This window comes from Larimichthys crocea, chromosome XI, assembly GCF_000972845.2.
Source record: "Larimichthys crocea isolate SSNF chromosome XI, L_crocea_2.0, whole genome shotgun sequence".
In the NCBI taxonomy this organism is placed as follows: domain Eukaryota; kingdom Metazoa; phylum Chordata; class Actinopteri; family Sciaenidae; genus Larimichthys; species Larimichthys crocea.
Window position 1 is genome coordinate 15988166 of NC_040021.1, and position 22708 is coordinate 16010873.

At 40.2% G+C, this 22708-nt stretch overlaps 1 protein-coding gene across 3 annotated transcripts in view; it reads left to right on the forward strand.

Moving 5' to 3' along the window:
• Positions 1 to 22708, forward strand: part of LOC104930013 (hormonally up-regulated neu tumor-associated kinase homolog B) — a 104352-nt gene that overhangs the window by 4352 nt on the left and 77292 nt on the right. For all 3 annotated transcript variants that reach the window (XM_027284535.1, XM_019269860.2, XM_027284536.1), the window contains one exon: positions 5950 to 6056. In XM_027284535.1, coding sequence (XP_027140336.1) covers positions 6051 to 6056 — 6 coding nt within the window. In that variant the 5' untranslated portion in view covers positions 5950 to 6050. The remainder of the gene's footprint in view (positions 1 to 5949; positions 6057 to 22708) is intronic.

Sequence of the window (22708 nt, forward strand, 5' to 3'; positions counted from 1 at the left end):
CGCTCAGCTCCACAGCGTCCATCTCTGTAAACAGCTCATAGTCAAATAAACAGTCCTGTCCACAGCCCGTCTCATTCCCATCACTGAACAGACTTCCATATCAGCAGATTTGTGAGGGAAAGCACAGGTGTAATTAATTACATTGATAACGATAATGCATTGCATAATGCATGACTTTTGTAGTCTGTTAGATGAAACAGAGCCATGGTTAATGTTGTTGTAACACTTGTGCAAGTCTAAGTTTGCCGTGAGAAAAGATGAATGGGATCGGTTCAACACTGGTGGTGTATGAAGATAAGAATAGTTTGTTTTTAACTACAGCGACTTGCAGCATTATGAAAGCAGCATTATTGAAACAATTAAAATTCTCTAAACATTTAGGAAGAATGCCGCACCTTTCCTGCTCAATTCCACTTGCGGTCTCTTTTATGGTTCACTGATTAGAGGTTTCCATGTTAGGCCTATGTATGCTTAGCCAGCCACACACACACACGCACACAAACCTTTGGGGCACCGCTGAACCTGTTGTAAAGACCTCATAAAGACTCCACATCTGTTTATTGCAATGCATACCAGAATATTCTGCAACACAGACACCCACCCTGATAAATACCCGTCAAGTTAAACACACACATGCATGTTTTAATGACTGCGTCCAAGCACACACACAGGTGCCTGGGTTAAGTAGTGTCCCTATTGATGATAAGGAGTGTATGTGTGCTACAGAGAGAGCATTTTGAGACACTTTATATGCCAATAACGCTTTGGCATGTTTTTGCCCACTTCAGAGTGCACATGTCTGTCAGCCAGGTCAACAGGTGTGTTTATATATGCTGTGCTTCATAAGTATTACTGGCCTCTTTGTTGACTCAGGTCAGCCCGTACGTTGCAGATTATTGCAGTAGCAGTGTCGTGGTTCATGATCACATGACCTAAATTATTCAGTTTCTAATGCAGGCTCTTCATCTCACCTTTTCCGTTCATACATTTGCATACATTTTCTGTATTTTTACTTCCACCTCTTTCTGTCCATTTTTTTTCTTTTCCTGCAGATCTGTGTTTTTTAAGGCCTGGTTGAGTTTCAGGGCTCTATTAAAAGTTCAAAGGCAGCGTTTACTACTGTAACTGGAGCTAGTCTGCACTGAGGCTTTTCACTAATGAGTGCACAGCACACACACACACATACACACAGAAAAACACATAATCACACACTTGGTTATACAAATGCCCACACAGCAACACATGTTCCCCTCATGGAGGCTTCAGTAATATTTCCTCACAAAGTTCATTGTTACTACAGGAATCAAGTTTTTTTTTTTTTTTGAAAGCCAAAGATCCATCACAGACTTAACAACCCTTTCAGCACCCTATCCTTGTTTGTTCCCTCTTTTTTTCTCTTCCTCTCCTCATTTCCAAACAATAGATCAAGCTGCTTTTCTGACACATGAGCTGGAAACTATGATTTCATAAGATTTTCACCAATAGCCAGTGCTCTATTTCTTGTGAGCCTGTTTTCGTGATGATCTTTTTGTTTATAGAGCTTAACATTACATAAAAAAAATCCATCCATGCAGGCTTTGACAAAAACATTTTTATTGTAATGTAAATCAGATAATCGATTCATCTCCATAAAGTCGTCTTCTGTTTTCAGGGTTTAAATTCTGTCATGAAATACGTTCATGAGAAAACTTAGCTTGTAGGGTCCAGTCACACTTTGTCACCCTATCGCTGTCTTACTAAAACTCTTAAATACCCTTTAAGCCGTTGCTTCCTCGGTTACTTCTTAGTTTCATGTTCAGTTTTATATGGCAATGTATCACTTCCTGCAATCAGATTTCTTTGAGAAATACTGTACGCTCGAGATCCAACATGATTTGCAGACCTTCTGTTTTGGTATGTGTGTCGTAGTTGTCAAGCATATGTGTACTTAAGATTTAAAGTGTATAAAAGCCTTTAAGGACACAAAAATAACCAGAGAAATTGCTAATGGTTTCACTACACTACTTTCCACAAACCTTTTATAACAAATTAGAATTTAATAATGTTTGTTGAGTCTTTGGAGCTCTGTGGATTTGACCTTTCTCTCCGCTTTGTCTTCGGATGTCTGACATTCCAGAGTAAACACAAAAACAAACAACCCAGATGGCGAGGCTTGGGATTAGATGGGTGGTATAGACATATTTCCACTATGCTAAACCCTGTGTATGTGCAGGGACATATCTGTGTGTTTGTTTTATTATTATTCTGTTTTTTATTCTTAAGTTGCGGTTTTGCTGGCATTAATTTTTTAGTTCAGTAGTTTTTCTTTTTTTATCTTGATTTAATTTGAAGTTGTAATGGGTTGTAATGTTCTTTTAGTATGACATTTAAAATACTTTTGTTGGCTGCATATTGCAAATCAAATTTGTTATAAAATTTATTGACATCAATTTTGTTTTCAGTATACCCTCAGTTAATTTAAAGTTGCCATTGTTTGGTTTAAAGCCGCTCAAATAAACTGAACTAGTTTTCACAGAATTTAAGCATTTAGCTTCAAATGATTCCAAATACACATTTTCTCGTAAATGTTTTTGAATCAAGCTTTGCAAACAGTGATGGCAATAACAATCCTGGCTCTTTCTCCCAGGAGAGCTAAGGGCGGTTAACAAGACTTCTTAAGTTAAGCTAAATTAATTCTTAATTTGTACCTCACTGCTATTCCAAAAAATGGAAAGATGAATATTAGAAAAAAAAGAATGGATATTCTTTGTTTTATTTATATAGACAGTTTTCCTTTGAGTGTTTGAGAATCTTTAAGTAAATGTTAAGCTTTTGATACTTTGATGGATGTAAATGTGGTACAGGAGCTGTAGTAGGTGGACTCAGGACAGAGGGACGGGTGGTGGGGTTCAGAAACTCAAAACGCCAAACGTTTATTATTACCCCGTTTGCAGTGGACTTGCCTTCAGGGGAGAATCTCCAGAAGTGACCCTTGGCCCTACTGCTCAACTCCCTCCACCCTGCACCCCCCCTTTTCTCCTCCCACCTCACATTTGCGGTCCGAAATGTTGAAAGGAGAATAAAAGAATACAACGGAACAATATCTGAGGTCATCTGAGCTGAGGCTGCCATTCCGGGAACAGCGGAGGTTTCTGAGGCAATATTCTTTTATTCTCTTATTATGGCAGAGAATGAGAGACGAGTGAAAAACATACTTGACAGCTTTTTTCATCCAAGTACAGATCCAGGGTGATAAAAGTGGACGCTCCTCCAAAGTTTTACAGCTTACCACTCTCTCTCCTTTCCTTTCTGCAGTCATCCTACCATCCCTCATTCTTCCCCCCTTTTCCCTCTCCTCCATCATTCCTCTTACCTCTTGGGAGCAGTGGTGCTCTGCTGCCCGTTGGCACTGTGGATAATAAACACCAACCACCCCACCGTCCTTGTACACCTTAGGGCAGGAAACCCCACACACACACACCTGCATGGACTGCCATGACAACAAGGACCATGTGTCCATCAAACCAGTGTCTGAAAGAACCTGTTCTGAGGCACATGCAAGAGGATAAACACACATACACACTCACAGCCGCATTGTGAACCTGGGTCAAGGGTTAAAGCACCCCATTTCCTGTCCAGACAGACGAGGGCTAAACACCCCGCCTCTCACTTCCACTCAATTTCTTTCTTCCTCCTTTATCCCCCCCGCCCTTCTTGCTCTCTATCTGAGCTTAACATTAGACTGCACCAAATGTTTTGAATGTGATTGATGCTGTGTTTGTGATGGCAGCCTCGTCTTAGTTGCCTTAGCTCATCATAGTGATTATTAACCGTGCAGCCTTTTTCCTCACAGGAGCTCTTAACTGCAGACCAAAGGCTGATTTCATAATAAGCGGTGGAGTAAGCTAATCTCTGAAAGTTACCATGTTTTTTTTTTCTTTTTCAGACTATTCTCAGGAGCTTCATTAAAAGGGTATGATCTTATGTTACACAGATTTGAAAAAGGCTTTGGCGAAAGATTCTCGTTAGTCACTATTGAAACCAGCTCCTCAAAAATAATTTTGGGCTCTGTATTAAATCAGCAGTCTACATAAAAAAAAAAAAAGTCCTTCTGAGGGCTTTTCAGAGCACACGTGGCCAAATATATCTAGATATGGTTTCATGCATTTGAACTACTTGAGGCATACGTAATTTATCCTCCGCCGCTTAACCAGCCTCAAAACTGGACACATCCCTCTCAAAAACGAGACAAACCGAGCACGCCTTGTGTGTTTATCAAGTATCCAGAATATATTTGACTACTATTTTGCCCATGTCTGCTTCGGAGTGAGCCTCTGTGGTGCAGGGCTGGTCTGGTAATAGCCTGTGTTCTCTGCTGTGCTGAGATTAATGTGAAGACTTATTGATGTAATGATGGAGCCATGAAAGAGCACTCTGGGCCGTGGTTTGGGCCCAACACATGAGCCTAATGGACTGTGTGTATGTTTGTGTGCATGTGCGTTGTGTCTACTTACGTTACATGTGTGTGTGCATGCGTGTGTGTGTGTGTGTGTGACTGTGGTTTTGGACAGAAACAGATGAAATTAATTGAGAGGCTTTGCCTTCATAAGAAGAGACCTCCAGAATAGAGTCTGTACATTTCTACAGGATTTCCTTACTCCTAGAAAATACCTGACTTTAGGTGTGTGTTGATATGTTAGTGTGTCTATACATTGGTCTGTGACAAACTGTATGACCTCAGACTTCCCTGCACTTGCAGTACATGCGTGCCCCTGTGTGTCTCTATTTAATTTCTGTACATGTGTGCTTTGCCTCGTGGTTCTCAGCTGCCCAACGCTTTCCTCGGTTAAAGGGCAGAGCAGCTCATACTGACTCTGTGGGACAGCATGGTTGGAGGCAACTCTGGGGGAGGCTGAGTAAATACGGCCAAAATTAAAGTGGTACCTTTACAACTAGTGCCCTGCGGTGTGCATGTGTGTGTGTGGGTGTATCTGTGTCTCCGCAGATTCTCCGGTGAGGCCCAGCAGGTGCTGACAGGACCCCCTTCATCTCTCCACTCCCCCTGCAAACCCTTTTTTTTTTTTATGTGTGTGTGCATGTCGTGGACCGTGTGTGTGCCAGCAGACTCGATCTGCTCAGTGTGGGTCTGATGTTAAAGTGATTGACAGCTAAGCAGTCACAAGGGCGATTGAGAGCAGTTGTGGGAAGAAAGGGACCTTACAGCCTCACAGCTTTCGGCCCTGAGGGGGAGAGAGAGAGACGAATACAGAGCGAGACGGAAGAGAAAATCCAAACAGATTAATAATATATACAGAGATGGAGTTTGAATGAAAAAGTGTGCGACAGTTGCAAAGTATCCTGCGTGTTTCTGCATGTTGTTGCTTAAACAACAAATGATAAGATAAAATTTAACTTACTTCCGATAAAAAGCAGTCTTGCTTCTTCATAATCACCCTGCCTATTCTCTGATCTCATGGGTTGGAAACCCTGGGGACCGTAGAGGTTTATGGGAAATGGCTCATACTCAGGGAGTGATGTCATATGTAGGAGACAGACCAAGCTCTCCCTGGCTGATATGGCGAAGGGAGGCATGTAAGAGTTGCAGCATCTGAAACGCCGAAGATTTCTTAATTAAGCCGAGCTGTGACATGTTTCAGGCTGTTCAGAGTCCCATCTTTAGTTCATGCTTAAAGAGCCATATTTGAAAAAAACACGTCATAGAGAAATAAAATCGGTTGGCTCTTTTCTTCCATGTCATTAATTTTGTGTTTATGGGCTAAAATTTGGCTCATTGAGTTTATCAACACTCTCTCTTCCAACAACCCCGAGCTCTGCAACGTGTTCATCTTTCTTGATATTTAGTGACTAATAAAACAGAAAAACCCCTCAAATAATCATTTAAGAATTGAATCATTTATTTATTTGAATTTGTTCTGTATGACCGCCACACAACCTCTGTATGTCTTACAGACAGCCAGGACTGAAGCTCCGAGGAGGCTGAAGTAAACCAGGCATGAACTAGCAGACTGCTACGCATCACTACAGTCCTCTTGGAGGAGAGAAGTATATTCATGCAGGTAAGTGAATAAAATATCCTTTTCTGAGTAATTTTTGCTGTGAATATGTATGCAGGAGAGACAACCACAGTGTCTCTGCCAGCGCAGCACAGGAGAGCGTGGGCCTGTGGCCATCTGGGTTTAGAGGTGTCTTTGAATGGCGGAGGTGTAAATCTACTGCCCATGTGCCGGAGGGGACGTCAGTTTCTCTCTGGCATGCAGACCCACTCACAGATCAATAAAGTTAACTCAAAACATTCACACTCTGCCATCTGAAATCAACCATTTAATGAGTTGCTGTTCCTGTAAAACTGGAAAAGGCCCCTTCAGATTTATTAGAATAGAGAGAGAGTAGAATTCCAGAGGAGGAAGAAGAAGAAGGACACGGCAGAACTATAGATTTTCAGTTTGGATTCATTTCAGAGCACACATTTAAGAGCCGCAGACTGCATCGATATGGAACACACAAACAATGAAAAAAGCTTCTTGATCCACTTTTTATGAGCGAGCATACTTAACTATAGAAGCAATGTTAATAATGTAATTTCACCTCGAATACTGCGAGTCTGCTTTCAGACATCATCTTGCCAGGAGGAATATGGCTCCTCAGCATGTTTCAGCAAAAGACTATAAACTTTTTACAAACAAGACCAAATGCTGAGTACGAAAGTGAAGCAGTCGCATGAGTAACGTCTATTTCTACAGGTTTCCAAAATAACTCACACCCCTGATGATGTGTGAAAGAAGTTCTGGCAAACTGTTAATACGTTTGCAAAGACTTTGAGACGTTGCCCTCCTTGCGTGTATCAGTTTAATAAGAGGGAAGTGTGGAAAAGGGATTCTTGGTGTGATTTCTATTATATTTGATTGAGTGAATCATTTCATGTCGGTGTAATTGAGCTAAACTACATGGATGAGTGATGCGTGCAGGTTGTGTGAAATGTGTTGAGGGAGCATCAGCAGCATTGTTTAATGACGCGTACAGTCTTTACTGGAACCGACGCTGGATTATTTTTACCCCTTCCTCTTTTACGTGCAGTATGTCCTGAGTTTGGGTCTTTGCTGCCATTTGGACTTCTCTGCTCACTCCTGGGCTTTTCTAAACTCCTCCTTCATCCGTTCTTAGGACACGGCACATAAATGCACCTCGGCATGTTCATCCAAACACTGCAGTCTACCTGACAATCATCTGATGATTGGTTTATGCTGATGGAGTGCATATCAAGTGTTCCATTTAGTCTCCGCTTCCCCCAATCTCTCACCCTCCACTACCTGCCTGGAGTCCCCCGAGGGCCACACAGGAAGAGGAAGGAAGACAGATGAAATTGTCCTTTTTACGGTGATGTCTTACTTTTGGGGTTTACATTACTACATTATGAGGTAAATCCCTCTAGCAGCTGCCAGACAGAGAGAAGGTTCATGAGATTGTGTTACCTGCACACTCTGCTTTATGGTGGCTGCAAAGAAAATCCTACATGTTAACAAGCGCGCATGGAAAGAATTAGACTGGACTCTATGCAGGGTGCCGTGTCTCATCAGGTGTGACGTTACGGGGCTAAATCTGCGCATACTTCTGGACACGCAGCGTGACAGGCGCTGACAGTTGACGGCATAGGTCAGGAGCACATGTTGTATGGGGCAGTCTGCGACACACAGACCAGTTTACCTGAGAGTGGAGACGAATGTCTAGTTTGGTGTGCCGGATTATTTGAAGAGACTGACACACTCCGAACAGGAAAAGTGGCTAAACGTGTGGGGTACTAGCATGCTTGTGCTCGTAATGGGTTGTTTGTGTGAGTGTGTGAGCCTGTGTGTTTATGCTGCTAATGGGGGTTTAATTTGATAAGCGGTTGGCGGATTTGTCAGCGCTCAGCTGGGATGGAGGGAACTGGGCTCTGTATATTTTGAGTAAACATGAATAAATTCACTCCAGGTTTCCTCTTTCTCTCACTGCCTGTATGTATATCCTATAAGTTTGTAATGATCTTGTAAGACAGAGATGTTGTTAAAAAGCCTTTTTTAACTTTTAGGAAAATAGTTCCAACAGTTCAGCTCAGTTTCTCACACTGTTACAAAATGTCCAAACAACAATTAGTAGTTTTAGAGCAAATTTCTTCTTTTGAGTATCGAGAGCAATAATTTATCATTCTGCCTGCTACTTCTGTGCAGAGAGGCTCCAGCTATAGCTGTGATGACAAGATTCCAGGAAGTCCCTCTCAGCTGTTCACCAGAAAAACAGCTCTGAAACATTGAGTGACTTCTTTAAATGCAAGAATTGCTTATTAGTTAACAGTAATTAATAAATCTGGGTGCAAGTGAAATCAAAAATCACATTTATGGAATTGCAGTTTTGTGTAATTGTGATGTGCTGTCGGGCAAACTCGAGTTTTGCTATAGTAACACCACAGTATACATTTGCATCGTCTCCTAATCTGTTCGACTGTTGAAATCATAGCAGAGCAACACAATGTTTGTCTCGTTTTCCGAAACCTTAAAGAGGTTAATTAAAAGCTAGAGCGGAGAGTGTTGAAAGCCTGAACCCGGTTCATGTGGACTCCGGTTTTGGGCCTGTGGAGAGGCTTTTCTATGGGAGACATATGGAGTTGGGGGTGGTGATGGAAGGGGCTGTAATGTAGTCACAACAGAGGGTTCAGAGCCAAAGGAAACAGGGGTCTCACTCTCCTTCCTAAACAGGATGAGAGGACGAGACCACACGCATGGCACACTGTATACTGTATTTGTATCTACATATAGATCAAACAGACTTGCCCTTTTTGATATATTGGATTCTTGTAGATTTTTGTGATTTTTTTTTGGTTGATCAAGAATCTCCTCTCACAGCCTCTCCCACACACACACACACACACACACACACACACACACACACACACACACACACACTGTTTCTCTCTGTACAAAGCACTGCATTCTCTAAGGAACATAATCTGTGAATGGCTCACTGTTTTTTCTCTTATCTTTTTATTTCTCCAGCTCCTCTTCCTCCTCCTCCTCCTCCTCCTGACCAGGAAGTGACCAGAGATAGACAGTAGTATCATAGATAGGCACATGTGCACAAACACACAGAGAGAATTTTTAAGGTGCAGATGTACTTACAGAGTCACTCTTTGACACGAGCTAAATCAAACACGCACTTTCTCTTTATTTCTCTGTGTCTCTTGCCTTCTCTCTGTTTCGCTGTCTTTGCTTCAGACCATTTGTTCCACTGTTTCCTCCAGCTCAGTCTTGCCCTCTGAAGCCTTGTGTCTGCCTTTTGGCAGACAAAGGAGTCATGAACAAGTCAAAATAAGGTCAACGTAAGCTCGTAAAAAAATGGTATTTTAGTCAAAAATCTACAAACTCATAGCTATGGCATGATGGGGGTGTATTTGGTGGTAGCCTGATAAAGAGGACCTAGGTTGGAAGGTCATAAAAAGAGGCAAAGACGTAACATGCACACTAGAGTGCAAGTATCTTTTTCATTTATTGTGTGTCTTTTCATATCGAAAGCATTTCATTAAACCAGTTTTTGAAACACGGGGGCAGAGGAAATTTCCAATTGAGTATTTTTTTTTTTTTTTCTGCAACCATACCTAGCTTAAGAATCTGTTTCTTGTGGAAGGGGCCTCTGTGCTACTAGAGCAGCCAAAAATTGCTAGTGTACAATCTGGCTGAATGTTTCTGTTACAAAATTAAGAAAAACAGTTAAATATGTCAGTCCAGAATTTTTTTTAGTACTGGACAGTGCCAAAATAATTGGGATAGATCCTTCTGCTGTGCCACATCTGTTTGTGTGAATTTTTGGTTATCTTGGCCCAGCAGCGGTGCAGCCACTCTCGCCACTGTGTGTGTGTGTGTGTGTGTGTGTGTGTGTATGTGTTTGTGATGTTATTCCAGGTGTTTTGTCAGGAATGGTGTGTGTACATCAGCTGGAGACCAGAGAGAGAGGAGAGGTACCATCCTTCATCACTAAGCATGGTGTGTGTGTGTGTGTGTGTGTGTGTGTGTGTGTGTGTGTGAGATAAAGAGAGAGAGAGTGTGGCTGAGGAAGTGAGGGCGGATTTAGTGAGATCCATAGACACCCAGAGATGCTTTGATATATTATATGGAGAAGCAGAGGGGGACAGGAGCCGGACCTGGCTGTGTGTTTGTGTGGTGGTGGTGGTGCAAGTGTGTAAACACTCTCCTCTACCCCCGTCGTGCTGTCGAGCTAAGGCTCTGTGCCAGGAGGTACCCTCACACTGCCACGACCACACTGAGCAGCAGGAAATCCTCTGATCTTGGTGTGTATGAGTGTGCGTCTGTTGTGACCACATGTGACCACAGTGTGTGCACCACCTCCAGGAGTTGGTGGCATCAGTACAAAAATAATTAAGTTGGAGAACCCAAGTGAAATCAAACCAAACATGCATTGACCTTACTCTGGTGTTTATAAGAAATGATGTAATATTGTTGTTTATTTAAATAGATTTGAATAAAGTGGTGAGCTATGGTGTAGACAGGAAGGCCTATACAGCATAGATGCATAGTAGATTCTTAGAATACTAATATATTATTCCTTGAAAAACCTTATTATAATCACAAGCCATTCAAATCCTAATTGCAGGTGTCATAGTAGAGTGCATGCTCATTTTTCCTAGAATATAGAAAGTAAAAACACAAGATGTTTCACTTTTTTCAGAGCGTTGACTAAAACCCCCATTGAGAAATTGTACTGAATTATAGAAGCTAGCGGAACAGCGTCTAGACAGGAAGTGATTTTAGGACTTTGGCACTCAATGAGCCTGTGTTACTTCATAAAAAATAATTAATTTGTAGCATCTCTGTAAGATGAATTCTGATGCCTTTCTGAATAGAAAATAAAGTCACATTTTTTTAGCTGTATGTATTGACAATACAAATCAGAGTTGTAGAACATCAGCAGCAACACAGAGAACAAAAGCTGAAATAAAGGAAGAAGGAGTCGTGCCACCATGGCTGGATGTTGAAACCAGTGTGCGAGTGCATTAAAGCAACACACCACCCAAAATCTTTGGATTATCAAATACTCACCCACTGTAGACTTGAAAGGTGGCATTAAAAGTTTATAGCTTGCTTCTTTTGTGGAGTGCATTCAGTGTATTTGGCAAGAATTGTTTTGCGACCACATCATAACACACTAAATCAAAATTCCCAGCTCTAATGGTCCAAGCTCGTATCCTCCCAAATTCAGTGTGTAGCGCCATGTGATTTAATTATTTATTTTCTTTGTTCGCACTCACCCTTCTTAGGGTCTGTAGAGCACAGTTAGGTGAAAAACAAAGTCAAGCTTTCTTTTATGAGACAGTTTGGTATGGAGATCCATCATGGCCATCTGTGAAGATTTGTTTAATGTGACCTCGTCTGTGCCACATCATAAGTGAATAATCTCCAGTAAATAACAGCAATAAAAGTTGTTAAAGTTCGAACAGTCAGGGAGATCTGTCGCGTAGCGTGCCCCCAGCTTTTGAGGCAACACCCATATGTTAAGTGTGTATAGAGCATGTGGCTATGGGTGTGTCATGGTCCACTGCACACACAAAATCACCACAGTCAGCGAGTCTGCCTGTCAAAGACGCAGTGGGTTTAAGGGATAAAGAAAGTTTTTGGTAAGAGGGAGACAAAGAAACTGGTGTGTGACAAGCTTTCTCTTTAAATGTTTTTACTCACTTCCCTTATGAGAGAAACATCAAGGTGTGAAAGGAATTTGAGCCATAGGATGAATGTCAATGATTTTGGTAAAGGTGGTAGCTAAATCAATTGTTTTATCTGACTGGACTGAGCATCAGGTAGAAATCAGGTAGCGCTCAGGTGGTCCAACAACAACATTTATTGATTATTCTACAGATTATTTTTTAATTACTTGATTAATGTAAGAATTAATTTAGCCAAACTAATGATCAAATCTTTTATTCCAATATTTTATTCAGTCATGAAAAAAGAGACACACAAAGCATATTACAATAATAACTCTTTAACTTTAAATAAAATGAGTCTAATTTCCAAATCACTGCTGTGTAGTAGTAGTAGTAGTAGTAATAACAACAACAACAACAACAACAACAACAATTTCTGTTCCTGGTGAATCAGTATCAGAACCAGTAAGTTTTTACTTACTTTTGTACTTAACTTAAAACTCACTATAGTTGTGGCGCAGCTTTAACACTGTAGTAATGTGCAGGTAAGATAATCACTGGCAAATGTATTTTTGCATTTGTGTGAAAAGTGTAAATACTAACAGTCTGTAAATCAGTATAACCTTAGTTAGTCATTTTCTCACTCATACATGGCATTGATTACCATAACAGCAGAAATTAATTTTACCTAATTAAAAAAAAAACTACTAACTACTAACAAACACATGCCATGTGTTGATAGTACTAATATATCATGCTTGTGTGGGAACAAGAAGAAGATGCTGCCTTGACAGAGCGCTCTGGGGGTGCTTTCACTTTTGTTCGTGCATAGCAGCTGTACTGCTGTCGTAAGCTATTTCCAATTACAGAGCTTGCAGAGCATCACAGTGTTGGTCTCTGTTTAAAATACTGACACACTTTAAGAGAATTGTGGGCAAAGTTTTTCCGCAGCTTGTCTTCTGGGGGAATCCACATTTTTACTGGCACAGCATCATTCAACGCTTGTTGCAAATTGACGTATTCCCATAATCAGTTAAGTCAACGAACCTCCCCAGCTCTTGTCTAAAGTGCAATAGCTCATCTACATCTACTTTTACTGTGTAGTTCATCATTTGTTACATGCATCATCTCTGTGTGATCATAGTCAAAGACAGTATGTTAGTTTCTTGATTTAACTTTACTGCAACTAAAACTGCAACATTTTTTTATATACTTCATATAACCTGTTTTACATCAAATTATTACACAATGATTAGATGAATGTCAAGATATTTTGCAATCAATAAACGTGGTCTAGTTTTCTCCTTGTTATAAAATGATTTGTGAAAAGGAATCATCTCCTTTGGCTCTTTTGTAAACACGTGTAAAAAAAAAAATGAGTATGACAAACTGCCGTGGCTTTTATGTACTGGTGCAGTGTGCTGTAGGTATGTTGTCCGGTGTGGATCCCCTTTGACCTCTAACCTGGCGTTAAGGGAAATGACGCCATTTGCTGCTCCTTCTTTAGCTTCTGGTGACCTTCTTGGACCTCAGCCACCACCACACATGGAGGTTCAGTGATATGATCTCAAAAGGCTCTGTAGTTGTAGTGCTAGACATAGAATAGAGATAGAATATACTGACTTAAACCATGTACAGTGTAGAAAAGTTGATCTTACCTGTTCTCCATTCTCGCTTCTGCAGAGCCACGTTATTAAAGGTGCTATATGGGTTAATTCAATAATTCAAACTGTGATGTGTTATACATAGAGCCTCGGAGATCACACAGTGATAGCTCACCTCAACCTTGTCCACTCTGAGCCTTTGAACCACACTCACACACTCACTCACACGTACACACACACACACACACACAGACACACACACACACACACACACACTAGCTGTCAGTGGGCAGTAGTTTTGCAGAGGATATAGAGAGTGCTGAATCTCGCTGTGACTCCAGGAAACCTCTGCACTCACTTCCACCTTCAGTAGGATGAAAGGAGTTCAGGGAGCTAGAGTTCCACTCCCTACAGTGTGTTAGTGTGTATCTGTGTTTGAGTGTGTGGGAGTATAACACAGCTTTGGTGCCCCTATCTCCTGTCTTTGCGGTCCCAGCATAAGCACATTACAAATTCACACATCCCCCTACCAACACCCCCATACTCCTAACCTCTATCACTCCACATCTGATACAATCACAACATGGCTACAAAGAGGCTGACAGGCAGGGGGTACCGGTGTGTGTGTGCATGTGTGTGTGTCCATGCAGCTCTATTCATGGGACAGGATGTGGGTTTTGGGCACTTGCAGTAAAATGGTGAGAAATTCCCTTAACCTCAAGAACATCAGTAGCCCCTGCTCTCCTTCATCTCTCTTTTTAAGGCTGTTTTAAACACAGAAACCTTAAAACAGGACATTTGATTGTTCTAATCTTCCTTTTGTTTTTCTTCTCCTTCTCTCCTCCAATCAAAATAGTGTCACAGGGCATCTAGCCAACTTGGCAGTGTAAAAGTAATACTGGAATTTCACATCCTGATTATACCTTAAACTATACCTTGGAGCCAGATGAGGCTTTTTAATAGTCCCAACTGAAAATATTACAATGTAGTTTAGCTAAAGTTCAACCCTCAAAGAAACCAAATGGAAAGTTAATTTGTGTTGATCCGTCTGGTATCACTAGGCTAAACTAGTAGAATTTCATGAAGCAGACAAGCTGTTAAATTACACGTCGACATAAAGCTCCAACAAAATTTAAGTTACGGTTGTATTACTGCCGATTAATGCATAGAAAAGTAAAAACTCTGAACATCACAGAATCCCAGCATTAGAGCTGCTGCTTTACCTTATGTTCTAAATGAAATTCACACTGCATGCTACTATCCTTTATCACTTGGAATAAAATTTAAATTTTTGTGGTGAGAAATTCATCTGATTTGCATGTTTCTCCTGTGATAGTCCTTACACAAAGGAAGAGACATTTCCAAAAATCACTAATGCTCTTCTTAAGCGGACTGTCTCTCCTAATATTGTTCAACACTTGATCATCAATTTAATTTTCACAGTTTCATACTGCAAAATGAAGACAATAAAAAAAAAAGTAGATGACAATTCTCAAAGCTGATGGCTGTTTATCTCCTTAATTATATATATTTTAGTTGAATTTTGAGTTTCCTCTACTTTTCTTGAAATAAATAAAGCTTTGATTTCCAACCATACTATTGCACATAAAATGCTCACATGCCCACAGAGGCCTGATTGACACACAGTTCACATATTAACACAGAAACAGACGGGTTTGTTACACACCCGCCAATTCACACCCGCCCACAGACCCACATGTCCACAAACCCACCCACACACACACACACCTATATGCAGTGTCTGTGATTGTGTGAGATTGACACACAGTTAAGTTTTACAGGTGCACTGAAGCGGATAATTAGCCTGTTAGCTGTGACTAATGAAATCTCCACTGCTGTGCCCTCCACTGCTGCCGGGGCAGAGGCCACTTTCCTGTTTGGATAGGCAACGCTTTAAAGCAGAGCGGAGGGGAGCCGGCTGTATGTGGGTGTGTCTTATGTGTGTGTGTGTGTGTGTGTGTGTGTGTGTGTGTGTGTGTGTGTGTGTGTGTGTGAGAAAGAGAGAGGGAGCCAGAGTGTGTATTCAGCCAAATACAGGATGAAAGAAGGAAAAGTGAGCAGAAGCTAGTTGAATGAATGAGTAGAGAAAGTGAAAAAAGCACAGGTGGGAATTTCACTTCACAGCTTCTATATAGAAATACTGAAAGCACACACTGAACACAGTCATACACTTAAAGGGAACTGGAAGTCAAGGAGACGGTCTAAAGAGTAGCAAGGCATGCCAACATCACACCGAGACTTTTGACTAATTATTAAATAAATAACTTTAAAAAATCTTTTGGTCAGCATTTAAGATAAAATGATGAAATACAGAGAAAAATACAGAGAGAGTAGAATGAGCACAGGTCTAATTTATTTACTTATCTGTGCCTCTTTGCAGAGTAGAATACATATGCTGCAGTTCACTGTGTGCTTTGTCTGTGCAAGCTTGCTACTAAACACGTCATTACATTTTATTCTTTTCAATCTTTTCAGAAATGACTTCGGGGCACTGTTTCTGACATCTGTCTTTATTGTCTTGTCATCTTAAATGCGCTCTATAAATACCGATTAGTCGTAGTAAATGTTATTAATGTCATTTATCTCCATAAATATTTTAATATACTATGCATCACATACAAAACATAGCTATGCATATTAAAATGCACAATAGATGTATTATTATTTATTTGTAAATATTTATATTTATGCACAATAGATGTATTATTATTTATTTGTAAATATTTATATTTTCAGAATACATGCACTTATTTGAAACATAATTCTAACATTTCTGTTGTCCTGTGAATATGTATGTTACATAAAGATAAAGATAAAGCCTTGTAGGACACTTAAAAAAATGAACACATTTTATTTAGTTTATTGAATTGCTATTTAAACTGTAAATTAGAATTCAGTTTTATTATTATTTTTATTTCCGTAATTATTGAAAAGATTTAAAAACCCTATTCGTGTTGCAAAAGTCATCACCTCTGACCTTCACGCACTTAGTTGGAGTAGTTGGAATGTGCAGACACACACACACACACACACACACACACACACTAAGGGTGTAATCAGTGAATCTGCACTGCACTCAGTGTGTGTGGGCGTGTGCTGCTCTCTAGGTGGTACTGTGTGTTAAAGGCCACTGTCCAAGTAAATGTAATGAGCTGGCAAGATGTTGCCTCCGAGGTGGCTTGTTTCATGCGTGTGTGTGTCCTTGTGTCACCAACTGATGTGACTTCTGCTTTAGTCATCAGCGCTGTCACCTCTGACTCCGTTGCACCCTGAGCAACCATGTGCAAAATCTCTACTGAGATTTTTTTTACTGTTTGAAAGATTGTGTGCCCTAAAGTGTATGTTTCCATAACATATACTCATTACACTTATACTGTTGCATCGATTAGTGAGCTTTGTGTGTTGAAGAATAAAACTTTTACCATCTTTTGTTCTTGGACGGAGTCCTGAGTGGACAAATATCAAGCTAGCTGATGGTTTGAGGCCTTCTGAGACACACACATGCACGCGCGCGCGCGCACACACACACACACACCACACGATATATATATATATATATACAACTCTGCTGAAAACATTCTGTCACGAACTCGTATTAACATAACAAAAGTAAAATCCGCACAGGGAGTTGGCTCAATGATTTTACTTTTAAAAATAAGAGTAAACACACTTCTACTCTGTTTTATAAATATTGTAAGGGAATAGTGTGTGACTTATGGATGAAAGAATGGAGAGCAAGAACAGAAGAACAAAGGAGAAAACCAAAGAGAGGCAGCGATGATGATGATGGTGCTTTACGATGTAAAGTTCTGATGGGAATTTCAGCTGCTCCACTAAAGGAACAAAGCAGATGTATGAGAGGGAGAGCGAGCTTTCAGTTCTGCTGTTCTCCCTCTGAGGAACAGTAATTGTGATCCATGCTCTGTTAAAATCTACAGCCCGCTGGGACCTGCATGAAGACACACACAAGTCCTTGGTCTATGCTGCAGTGGACCAATGAAGACATTGCACACATGTACAAGTGCTGTCACTTTACCTGCCCTTACACCCAACCTTTCCACATCTGGACCTCTTCTTCCTCCCTTCCTTCCTTCCCGCCTTCCTTCCCTCCTTCCTTCCTTGTAGCAGAGGTTTTCTCTAGGGGAAAAGCTGTGCAGTACTGAGACTGTCCTCAGGGGGGCGGGGGGCTGTTTCTCCTGTTGAGTAGAGGGGAGGTAAATCCGCTGCACAAGCTTGGCCTTACTTAATAATACTATTTGGTAACGGGACTGAAAAGAATTCCCTTTCCAGTGAAAGCCATGTATCTCCAATTTTGGTGATTTTGAATTTTTAAAACTTTTATTGGTCGAGAAAATTATTCTAAAAACCTCACTGGTTTATCTAAAGAATGTGTTGTCACCGAGCTTAAAATTGGTTGTTTTTTTCAGCTCATAAACGTTGATGTGCATGTCATCACTGTCCTGTGAAAACTTTGCATCCCTTGCATCAGACACATTTTTTATCAACTTTTTTCTTTTTCTACATATTTCTGTACAATGTAGTATTTTAGATTGTTTAAATACTTGACTTTTAATTAAATTACAAAACTGTCATCAAGTGGATCAACTGTCCATTTAGTGCTTGTACGTCCTTAAAAGTTAGATTTATGACGTGTGCTCGAGACACTGACCATGTCATTGCAACTTCTTCTCCAGACTCCAGGCAGGCGTCTTTGTCACCTCTTTACTGTCTACTAACTAATAAAAGCACAAATATACTTAAAACTTGTGTTTTAAAAGAACATTACATTAGTGTAATGTTATATGCAATTATCTAATTTCCATATTTATCTTTTTAAATGTAAGCTGTTAAAAACTACAGGCAGTGTCTCGGGTGTGAATGCCTGCAGTTAAATCAAGCTTGTCCCAGAAATGTCCCGCTATGTTTATAAAGATTTCTCCCATTTTAGCCTAATTTTGTGCTTAAATAAACTGGGGTGGTGATTCGCAGACTTGATGACTGCTAAATGTGGTTTCATGTTTTAGTTCTGAAAAGCACAGTAAAAAGCCAAGCTATTTAAGGCCAATCTCAATTCTGTCTGTTAATTAAATTCAACAGAGAGTTGACTTTCTTTGAAGAAAGGCTGTTAAAATGTTTGGGATATTTCCTCCACATTTGCTTTCAAAAATAACCAAAACCCGAGACCACAGTCAACATAAAGTTTCACCCTTGAGAAACATGAAAACGTTTTTGAAGAGAAGACGTGAAAGGAAACAATCAAGATAAATCTGAAACCCAACAGGGTAAAGGCACACACACACACACACACACACACACACACACACACACACACACAGAGTCATTGCTTGGCAGGGTACTGAGGCCAGTGCCATGAGTTGCATTTCATGTTTTATGTTCATGTATACAGGGTAACCATAAGGAGAGAAAATAAACCAAATGCTATTTTGATTGTCAGCACATTTCAGCATCTCCCTACCCAGTGAGGAAACGATTAACAGACTCAACATATTATGGATTTTAAGAGGGCAGGAGAATGACTTAATAGTTATTGTTTCATGTGGTTCAGCCAATGTGATGATTTCCACTTTGTAGTTGTGTCGACTTCAAATCTGTTTATTTTGTGGACTTTTGTTTCCCAAGAGTTAAACAAAATGTTCATTCCTCTGCATGTATCACCACCTTGAACACAGACGGACATATTATTCTGTCACTCACTGAAGTTAATGGAACAGAAAAAAAGGAAGAATAGACGTATTGCTTTCTCTCTGAGAGCTGGATAAAAAGATTGATACCATGCCAAAACAACGAGCACTCCCATACTGGAATACTACAGACTCAGCACTTTGTACCATACGACATGCCACATACGATAGCATAACCTACACGCACAGTGAAGGGGCTTTTGGTGCCCCTCCCGTCAAAGTGCAAGTTGTCAGATATGGTTGGTGTAAGCACAGGTTTTAGTATAGATCTTACAGAAAGGCAATACTTGGCAATATCACTGAGCTAACATATTGGAAGAAGAGCGTAGTCTAGCTGTTTCCTCTCGCTTCCAGTTTTTATGCTGTGAAATGTGTCCTGACTCTACCTCTTTATATATTCACTAACTATATTTATTGCATATCATCTGTCCTTTTATCCTGTCTGAATATATCTGAAGTATTTGAACTAAAGAGAGATTAGGAACAAGATAGCTGGTCTGTTGGGCCTTGTGTTGTAATATTTAAAAACAATGGTATCATGAAATCGCAGCTGTTTTTGACATTTAAAAAGTCAACCAACAGGAACTTTCAAAATATGTACCCCCATACTTCATGTTTCTCAACGTACTCCCTGTGAAACCTGAGAAATGTTTACAGATATGCATCAGAGAGGAAGTGACGAATGCTGAGAGAATGCTGCTGGGAGGCAGAGGTTGCAGGATGTCATGTTAGCAGTCACTATTATGCTCGATATAATTATGAATGCAGTAATGTATAATCAGAGGAAAGTCCTATCAGGCGGATTTAAAAATGATTTGGCCTTTTGTCCAGTCTCGTGCTGTCTTCTGAATCTGAGCTGACCAATGTCTGTTTCTCCTCCTGCCCATCCCGTGGGCCTCTGTGTGTTTTAATGCTTAAGGACAGGCACTTATGGGTCTGTAAGGACCTGTGGTTTGGTCTGTGTGTGTGTGTGTGTGTGTGTGTGTGTGTGTGTGTGTGTGTGTGTGTGAAGGAACAAGAGAAAGTGTGTGCCATATTTGCGTGTGCCACTTCTGATCAGCTTCATAATGGAAAAACCAGGACAAACTCAGGAGGTCGGAAAAAACGAATATTCACCTTCAGTTTTATGTGCAGTCAATGTGGCATGGTTCTGGTTTAAGTGCTAATAAGATACCTGTACTTTTCACTTAGACACAGACACACACACACACTTGGCAGATGCACTTGTCACCATTTAATAGCCATGAAAGGGCACTTAACTCTTACATAGTTTAAAGGTTCATGACATACGTTACTGGTCTCTAATGGAAAGAATGTAAAAGAGTTCTCCATATTATTAAATAATGATACATCTCAGCAGATATAACATCCCTGCTCTTCCTTCATACCTTCCATTCTCCAGTAATTCTAAAAACATGCAGTGCTGAGGATTTATTTCTTAATTTATGAAATTATAATTTAAGCATTTAGTAAAAGATACCATCAACGATGACTTACAGGGAGTCACGGTCTCAGTTGAGGACCCTTGATGGATGCAGTTGGCCTGTTATGGTGGTCAGCGTTATCTTTCAGTTTGATAGTCATACGCTCCCCAAGTCATGACGTGGCTTTCAAAGGTATTTAATGATAATACTCAGTTATCTAGCTATTACAGCCCTGCCTCTAGAAAATATGCCTCTGCTGTGTTTCTTCCACCCTGACATCGGAAACACTGAGGTTTAAAAACACTTTTACTCCCATAGGTGCATATTTTAGCACCAGGAGCAGTAGTTGCTTAGTTTTTTAATGTCTGCACATCTAAAGCTGTAGGAGTCCTGTGTAATTCATCCTTCTCCATGTGACCTACAGTACTTTGGTGACTGTAATGATGATGGTGATGGTTACAGGCTACAGCTAGTGGTGAGTTGTGATTGGCCAGATGTAGATGGCTTTGTGAAGGTTAGGCTATGACAACATCACATTCAGAGTGGAGCATTAAAAGAAATCTGATGATAAAACCAGTCAGACGGTCACCCACACATATTTGCAGACACATACACTCTTTCACACACACAGACAAATGGAGAGTGTGCAAAATCCCCACACGCCTCCCACAGGCTCATGGGGTCCTGGCCTTTTAGAGCTAATCTGACCAGTTCCCAGAGAAAAGTAGCAAATATTCCTGAATATATATTTGTGTCACCCATACAATATTTTCCTCTTTGGCAAGTGTTTGTCATTTTGTCTGCAATGTTTTATCTCTGATTTAGTTACCCGGGAACATTTTCAGCGATAGTTGCGATGACAGAATTATAAAAGTACACAATATCGGAAAAAGTCCCATTACTGATGGCGTGCGTCTGTGTCTACTTTTGCACTGAATTGACATGTATCAGGTGAAAGACAAAGATAAGTAGTCTGTCTAATAATATAGAACACCATTTTCGCTTTCTTGGTGCAGCCACTTTGTTAAACGAATCCGTAACAGAACCCTTTGAATTTATAATTAATGTCAACAGAAGTAGAATATTAAAGATTTTGACTTCATCAAAAGTTCTGTGCTCTAAAACAGTTGGATGCAACTTCAGCCTATGACTATTTTCCTGGCCTTAACCCCACAATCTGTTTGCAATGGGGCAGTGAAAATTGAGCCACTAAAACAGTTGGAAATAGACCTATTGAACACTGTCAATGACAGTGGTTACTTAAGCAATGCACCCCAAATAGGTCACAGGCCCTTTTTTGCTCATTGGACTCCACACAAAACAATCGCAGCCAAGGTCTCATTTGGGCTCAGAGCAGAGGGGAAACCTTGAAATAGAGTCTTTATATCATCTGAATGTCATTAAAAACAGTCAGTGAGTCCTGAAAAATGTGTGAGTGGTAGAATATTTGAGAAGAAGTGAAAGAAATGTCACATCATGAGTGTCATGGAGGCCAGATGAACACCATGCTTTCATTTCACTCTCTGTGTCTCTTGTGTGTTTGAGTAAATCCAGTGCTTTAATTGTCCCCTTGTTGTCTTTTAGCATTTTATATACATCATAGATTGATACATGTTTTGATCAATACCAGAGGTCCAGTGATTTTTCCATTTGGTGCTGTGATTTCTGGCCTTTAATATTTTCCACTCCAGACATGCAAAGTAGACGATCACAGCAGGCTTTACAGTCTATACATATAAAACACGTCTTCTCCTTTGACCCTTTATTTTGCAAAAAGAAAAAAACTCAGACACACACACGATTTAATGATCAACATCAGTACACTACATTCAATTCAATACACACAAACACCAGTTTTTCCAAAACAAATCACGCTATATGGAACAAGTTATATTTCCACTACTCACTTTGACCAGCTTTTAATTATGCATTTAAATAATGCTTCATTATTATTAATTTATATATGCACTATCATATTGAACAGTATAAATGGCAATGAAATAGTCCACTTCTTTCCACCTGTGGTTTAAATCTAAATAAAGATATCTTTGTGAAATGGACACGGACAGCAGCTTTATGTTAGACAACAACAGCACAGCTTTTACTGTAGTTCCTACTTCAATAGGCGATTAAGGTGATACTACTGAGGGTAGTAGAAAGAAAGAATGAATAGATCACCACCATGATAAAACATCATGGCCGTCATGACAAATACAAGACTTTATTAAATAAAGACAATCCATTCTGTCCGTATGTTGTAGTGAGTCCTGT